We start from the raw sequence: 8139 nt of genomic DNA, 5'->3' as shown, positions 1-8139 counted from the left end.
GAAGTAATGTTTGAAGTTAGAATATGTATGGCTTTATGTAAGACTTTTTGCTAATTTAGAATGTTTGTAACTTAGTACTATAATGATGGACTACTTTTAATTATATTGCTTGAAGTAAAGGCTTTTTATTATATTGATTGAATTCAACGATTATGATTGTGGAATATATGTAAACATTATGAGATGCAAAATAATTGACCATAATTGTTTAAAAACATGAATATTGATAAACTTTTGAAAAGTACTTACAAACTTCGAAATACTTCTTTAAATACAACATTTGATGTTTCATTTGAAGTATTACCATCACTATCTAGAATTAGAACTTTAAGTCTGTCTCGTCTTGTAACTCTTGATAATGCAACATACAATTGACCATGTGTAAAAACGGGCCTTTTCAAATATAATCCAACTCTTGATAGTGATTGCCCTTGACTTTTGTTTATGGTCATTGCGAAACATAAAGCAAGCGGACATTGTCTTCTTTGTAGCTTAATGTGAAGTTTTTTGTCGGTAGGTATTAAAGTAGTTCTTGGAATATAATGCCTATCTCCAATATTACTACCTGATATAATCTCCACTCGTATAATACGTTTTCCCAACGGGACCACCTTTAACCGAGTACCGTTACACAATCCACTTTTCTGATCAATATTTCTAAGTAGCATAACAGGAACTCCTACCTTTAACACCAACTTGTGGTTTGGAAAACCTGATGCTTTAATTCCATTAAGAATGTATGGAGAGCATAAACTTTCATCTAAATTCTCATTAATCATGTCGGTAGGACATACACTATCAGAACTTAGATATTCCCTTTCTTCTCCAGGAAATATTGACAGCAAACGATCATTAATTTCTTGAACAATATCATTTTTTGGAGCAAGTATTTCTCTTCCATGAAAATAATTTTGTTTTTTGAAATTTTGTAAAACGAATGGATAGTCTATTAATTCAGAAACTGAATCACATGAATGTCTGATAAGAAGATCTTCTGGTATTTCTATTTGTGCTTCACCATCATTGGTACCACCAACATTACCTTCGCCTATATCCAAAAGCCATTGTGCAAACATTTTAGTTTGCTCAATTTCAGTTGAATGGATTGAGGTACTTAACCTCAGATTTTTTTTAAACTTAAGGACTTTGCAATTTCTCCAAATGTAAGAAGAAGTTAAACATGAATTGACAATTTGTTGTCTACTTCCACCTGGGACAACCGGTAATATTTGTCTAAAGTCTCCTCCAAAAACAATCACCTTTCCACCAAATGGTAAATTTGAAGAAGCTCCTGATGCGGATGTTAAAATATCTTTTAATGATCTATCCAAAGCTTCAAACCCATGCTTGTGTACCATCGGTGCTTCATACCATATAATTAGTGAGGTTTCTCTTAATAAATATGCAAGATCGCTATCTAGCTTTATGTAACAAAATGAATCCTCAACCAAATTAATTGGGATGTGAAACCTGGAGTGTGCAGTCCTACCTCCGGATAACAAAAGTGATGCGATTCCACTTGAAGCAACACTTAAAACAATTTTTCCTTGAGATCTTATAGATGCACATAAGGTCTTCCAAAGATAAGTTTTTCCAGTCCCACCATAACCATAAACAAAAAATACCCAACCTTTATTCTTATCAACCGCTTCAATGATTTCTTTATATACAGAATGCTGCTCATCAGTAAATGAAGAAAACAGTTGTTCAAACTCTTGAGCTAACATAACATTGTCATAAGCTAGTTCTTCACTAAGTAAAAGATTATTTGCAGAAGAGATGGAATCTTTATTAGGAAAAGGCATGGTAGAAAACTTTTTTAGAATAGAATTATTTCTTAATAGAAACTTTTCTATCTCAAACAATGTAAGGTTTTTGAGTTGTTCTTCATTAAGTTCTAAACCTGTACATTTTAAAAAAATGTGTTATACAAAAAATAAATTAAATATATATTTTTAAATAGAGATAATAAAACATGAAATTAAATCATGATATGAATTTTTATACCTAGATGCTTTAAAACAATGCGTTGTTTGTTTAAAATATCATCTGAAAAATAAGTCCACGTAGTTTTTTCCCAAACAAATTCAGGTCTAGACATGCTCTCCGACATTAGCAATGTGCAAAATAAACTTCTTAAGTAATAACCAGTGCCAGTAAAACTTGCTTCTACAATTGCTTCAACGTATTCATTGTCATCATCCAAAAGGCCACATGCATAACATGCATCTCTAAATGTTGGATATTCAACAGAGTTGACTGTTCGAATTTGAGAAAATGTTGTTGGACCTTTTACCTTGTTCAACAAAATTCTTAAATAATAAGCTTCACCAAGAGAAGGAGAAACTGCATGAATTCTGTCAATGGAAAATCCTTTTTTCCTTGGTTTCGAATAACGTTTGTCGGCTTTCCAAACAAACTTTGTAGGAAATTCAACATAAGTTAAAGTACGTGCTTCTGGATAATTTTGATTGCATTTTAACCACTCTGAAAACATTGAGGAAGCAACATAAGGTTTATCTAATATATCATCAAGATCATCAAACGACTCATAAATAACTTGCTGTTGACCAGGTAGATGAAAAGGAAGCCTAATCACTGAGGGAGTCCTCTAATGTATATCATATGAAAAAATCTTCCATGATGCTTCACATGCAGATATATATCTACAACTATAGTAGTCTTTGATTTCATCAATGTTTTCTTGATTCTGATTTTCTTGATTGGTTGGTACAAAACAAACCGATGCTCTATCATGGCCTTTATTTATATATTTAAACAAATATTTGATGGAACCGGCTTGATTGCACCACTCAACATTGATGTGTGCTTGATATCTTTTTAAAAGTGTTTTGTTATACGGCACAACGCTTGTATTATCCAACATCACACTTGACTTCTCAACAAAAAAACCATTATTTCATCTTCTGTATACGGGATAACCATAACCGTCAATTGATGTGAATTCATGGAATTTTTTTGGAAAATTCTTTGAACACTTTCCGTCAATCATGCATGGACAGTTCTTATTTGCAATGCCACACGGACAATGAATCATGAACTCCCTTACAAAATAATACAATTCTGGATCTAACTCTTTGTCTGGTATTTCAGCTGAATATGTTCAACTGTTGGAAGTTTGTGATCAGCATGCATAAATAAACACAGATGAGCATGAGGCAACCCACGTTTTTGAAACTCCACTGTATATACAACTATAAAAAAAGATAAACAAACATATCAGATTGTGTCATCAAAATGAATAGCAAAAATATGTGTATTAAATTAAAGTCGAATACAAAAGAGACATTTAATGTTAATAGAAAGTTTATAACTAATATAAAATGTGGTAAGATATGGTGGATTTCTATATTTGGCATAATATATACTATACTTAATATGAAATAGGTCAAATCAGAAATGAAAGGTCAGGTATAATAATAACCTAAAGCCGTCAAAAATAATGATGATGGAAGTTGCAAAACCAAAAGTCTGGTTTACGAATTAAAGGATTAGATTTGGAAGATTTTGTTTACAAAGTATTAATATATGTCAAATGGAAGATGAACAACACATCTTTTGAACTTTCTTCTTTAAGATTTCTGGAAAAAAAAATGGCAGCTCTAGTTTCATGGAGGTTTAAACATTTAGAAGATTGTTTTGTGCTCCGAGTGAACGATCAAAGGGTGATAAAAATATCAACCTTGAGAGGGGTCTTGAATTTAGAAGAATATGTACTCAGAAAGCTGTATGACCTAGGATTTGTCCTGGAGAGGATTTTGGGAAACCAGCCAAGCTCATGAAAAAGCTTCATCAAAGATTCAATCATAATCAAGTACAACCAGAAATTCCAGCAAAATTCATTCAATGGACTTTTTTTAAAAATGATTAGAACATCCAACTTCAATATGACAATGATGAAACAAAAAACTTGTCATTGGATGAAGTTCTGAATATGCAAGGGGTTTCTTTTTTTTTTTGAAAAGATGCTTTCCATTGAACCGACTTTTGTTGGAACAAATGATTCATCGCTTGTCAGTTTCAAACAAGCTCTTTCAAGGAGATTCGATGAGGAAGAAGAAATTCGAAAAGATCTTGTTGCTGCTGGTTGGATTAGTGATGAAGAATCTGAAGGCGGTGATGGCTATGTCTCGGATGTGGATCAAGACATCACAAGTGATGATGAATGCTTCTATTGAGGTAAATAAATTAAATATCAAAATTTCTATATTAATCTTTTTACTTAACTTTGTACCCTAATTTATTTGTATTTCTGGATTTAGTAGTCATTTTATACATTGAGAAAGTTATGATATGTAACATTTTACACATAGTAAAATAGGGGAAATGTGTTATATGTTTTGTATATGAGAATTATATTGTTTAACTAAATAGTTGTAATATATTAGTGTTATAATACGATTATTAAGGGTGTGTTTGGGATAGCTTATTTAAGTGAAAAGGGACTTTTTGTTAAAAGGAGTTATAAACTTATGCATTTTTTAAAATAAGTTTTTAAAAAAATGTTTGGATTAGGTTATGTGTTTAAAAAAATCAAAATGACCAAAATAGACACTTGTAAGACCCCGACTCCCGGTGGTCCCACAGTTGGTACTCATACACGATATTTACAAAAATACTTAAACTTAAACAGCTTGCTCCATTAAAATAATAACTCAGAGTATAGGTTCAGCGGAAAATTATTAAAATAAATTCCCAAAATCAAATTGAAATATATTTAATAATATATTAAAAGAGAATGTTTAATTTTATTGAAACTTCAGACTAAGTATACCTTCAACCGACCGAGTAGTCTCGAGCACGTCCAAGCGGTAAGCATCCTCCTCTTAACCTGAAACTCACACTAACATGTACACAAAGTCCGCTTAAGCTGAGTGAGTTCAAGTTTAAATAAATAACATCTTCAATAATAATAGATTTTCATTCCTCAGAAGCCACAGTATGCTACGGTGGCTACCTAAACTACGGTAGCCCCTGCAGAAACACCATATCGACAATGATAATAGGTAATCATTCTTATATACAAACATCTCTATACATGCTTTCCTATATATAAAAACATATATTTATATATATAACATTCAATAATAACATTCAGGGCCGAGAAAACGTACAAACCCAACAAGTAACATTCCATCAACGCGTGCAAACACGAATTAAGCATACGTAACATCCGTAATCGATAACGACTACATCATTCGCCAATTATTGGCCATTCAATACTATATATACATACACATCCATACATCGTTCAATATTATCATTTCAAGGCCTATCCTATATAAATAAGCCTATGCAAGATAATTTAAACGGTTCTTCAAGCAAAATCCTTTAAGTGTACATGCTAGCCCAAAAACTTAAAAAGAGTTAAAAGGGGCATCATGAACTCACCTGACACAAGACACTAATTCACCACGAGCTAGAGAACCCCTAAGTGTCCCCACAACTCAAACGCCTAAGAAGATTTTGGTGCAAAACCTCCACCAAAATAGTCTCGAAATTGCTAAATTGGACAGCCACTCAATGTCTGACACGTCTTTTATATCAAGAATTGTGAACCAATATTGTTTTGTTGTTGTGCGGCTGAAATGAATGAAGGTCAAGAGAATCTTTTAATGAGGATTGAGTGATTTGTTTGTTTCTTGTTGTCCACCCAAAAACCCACCAACTCCAATTCAAAATATATGTTGGTATATGTTGTGTCAGCCGGATAATTGCACTCCAAAACCCACTCAAACCTTCTGAACACAATTATGTATTTGAGTGTTTGTTTGATCTCCCTGTTTTCTAGTAGTAGGACCCAAAGTCCATTACAGAAGAAACCAAAACAAAAACTCCATGCCAAAAAACACAAAAGGGTAGCATACACGGTTAGCCTAGAACAAGCCATTTATCGATCAATATACGAGATATAATGATCATTTGAGATGAAAAAGACTTGTAGGGATTTTAAATACCAATCTTGAATTGGATTTATACACTTCAATCATGGATGAACAAAAGAAAATGGGGTGTTTGGCTGCTCTTGCATTTCCAATCGGACAAGGAAAAGAAGAAAAAGAAAGTGGGGGTGGTTGTGAATTATTTAGACAACTAATATCACCTTTACAATTTATGGTTTTTTTTTAAAAAAACGACATATTTGGCCACAAGGGGATTAATTTCTAACTTTTCATAAAGCCCCCCCTAGATTAATTCATATTTAAATTAGGTTCCAAAGACTAAAATAAGTCAGTGTTTCACATAACCCCCTCCTAGTTTCATAGCATGCGAAGTTGGTCTGAAAGTTAAGTTAACTAATGTTACATTGGCTTACAACCGCAGGATTTGGCGAAATTTAGGGCGTTACACATACTTTACAAGCTTTAAATCTTTGAACTGAAAATTTACGGGTGTTACAAGTCCACCCCCTTACAATGGGATTCGTCCCCGAATCCCGATGCGACAGGAACAACTGCGGATACAGTTTCATCATCTCATCTTCGGATTCCCAAGTAGCCTCGGAACCCTTAAGGTGCTTCCACTGCACCTTAACCTGCCTAATCACTTTATTCCTCAAACGTCTTTCCTGACGGTCAAGTATAGCGATAGGCTCTTCAACGTAGTTTAACTTACTATCAAGCTCGATGTCATCAAGAGGCACATGGGCCTCCTCATCTGTTAAACATTTCCTCAAATGAGACACGTGGAAAGTAGGATGAATCCCCGCGAGTTCGTCGGGTAAATCCAGTCTATACGCTACCTCACCAACTCGTGACAAGATACGGAACGGACCAATGAATCTCGGACTGAGTTTCCCCCGGGCCGTTTACCGTACGAATTTGAATTCCACGTCTTCCTAGTCTCGGTTGGCGGTAACTTCTCCCTCTGATCCTATAATGTGCCGGCTAGGGTAACCACTGAATGAAACGAGTTCATGTTTGTGGTCATCACACCCCTTCGAATATCCGCCGGAAGACCCTTCACATACTTTTTAATCCTCTTGGCTTCAGGAGTAACCAAATCGGGACATAAGCGAGCCATCTTATTAAACTTCGTGGTGTACTCCCGATGCATCATACTGCCAGCCTCCAAGGTCAAGAAATCTTGTTCAATCTTATCCAATTCGTGTGGAGGACAAAACTGATCAAGAACCAACTTCTTCAACTCAACCCAAGTCATCCTCCTAATAGAACGATCACCCATAGCCTGCACCAGATTATCCCACCAAAATAGCGCTTCAGAACGAAACGAGGCAGTCGCGAAGGTCACCATGTCCTCTGCCTTACACTTACTAACCCTTAATATGGCCTCTATTTCTCTCACCCACTGATGTGCTGCCAACGCATCCTTAGTACCGTCGAAGGAAGGAGGGTCACACTTCTTAAAATCTCCATACGAACAACCTCGGGTAGATACACTAAAGGTGCAGACCTCGTCTTCTTCCTCACTCGGCTCAAACACCTCTTCCTCCCCGGCTAGCATCTCCTTACTCATCCCTTCCTTATCCGAACTCTTACCCAGCAATGATTTTTCCATGGACCTGACAGCCTCAGTAACGATTTCAGGAATGGCGCTATGGAGAACCTGGTAAACCTCATCCGCGATAGTTGCGCGCATAGCAGGATCTAGGGCAGGCTTATCCTCTTCCACATGGATAGGGGTTTCTTCCTGTTGAGGGGCTGGATCACCTCTCTCAGCCTCGGCACGTGGCTTACGACCACGACCACGACCACGAACACTAGGACGTCCTCTCTTAGTTTCACGATTAATAACCATGTCTTATCCCTACAAATACAGAATTGTAACACGGTCAATGAACTTTAACGCTAACGCCATGAGAGTTAGCCATATCCTATCCATCCAAAGACAGAATCCTAACATAGTCAGACACAAGTAGTATCTAGGACATGAAAGGTAAAGGTAAACTGCTAATAACGTTGATCAAGTGTTATTAGTTGTTTACTTCACCGACCCGTCCTAAGCACCCCCTGCTCCTAACCATATTAGCATCCCATCTAACAGTTAAACAATTAATCATATTATGGAAACATTAAAATTCAAGGAATGACTAAACAATTAAAGTTACCTCTTGGCGTGCAGCTACTCGCGGTTGGCATAATAGTCTTTTCCCTTACA

General features: G+C 35.5%; 1 protein-coding gene across 1 annotated transcript; it reads right to left on the bottom strand.

The window, feature by feature from the left end:
* Positions 1-245: 245 nt before the first annotated feature.
* On the bottom strand, positions 246-7539 carry LOC143610584 (ATP-dependent DNA helicase RRM3-like). The gene is made up of 3 exons (XM_077085028.1): positions 7300-7539; positions 2008-2611; positions 246-1903 (listed from the first exon to the last, which is right to left on the bottom strand). The coding sequence occupies exons 1-3, from the start codon at positions 7537-7539 to the stop codon at positions 246-248; spliced, it is 2502 nt and encodes an 833-aa protein (XP_076941143.1).
* Between the last annotated feature and the right edge of the window lie 600 nt (positions 7540-8139).

The sequence above is a fragment of the Bidens hawaiensis genome, unplaced genomic scaffold (assembly GCF_021521415.1).
Source record: "Bidens hawaiensis isolate Kalapana, Puna unplaced genomic scaffold, B.hawaiensis_p1.1 tig00027062_1, whole genome shotgun sequence".
NCBI lineage: Eukaryota > Viridiplantae > Streptophyta > Magnoliopsida > Asterales > Asteraceae > Bidens > Bidens hawaiensis.
Note: the sequence above shows the minus strand (reverse complement) of the source record. Positions and strands in the feature narration are given on the sequence as shown.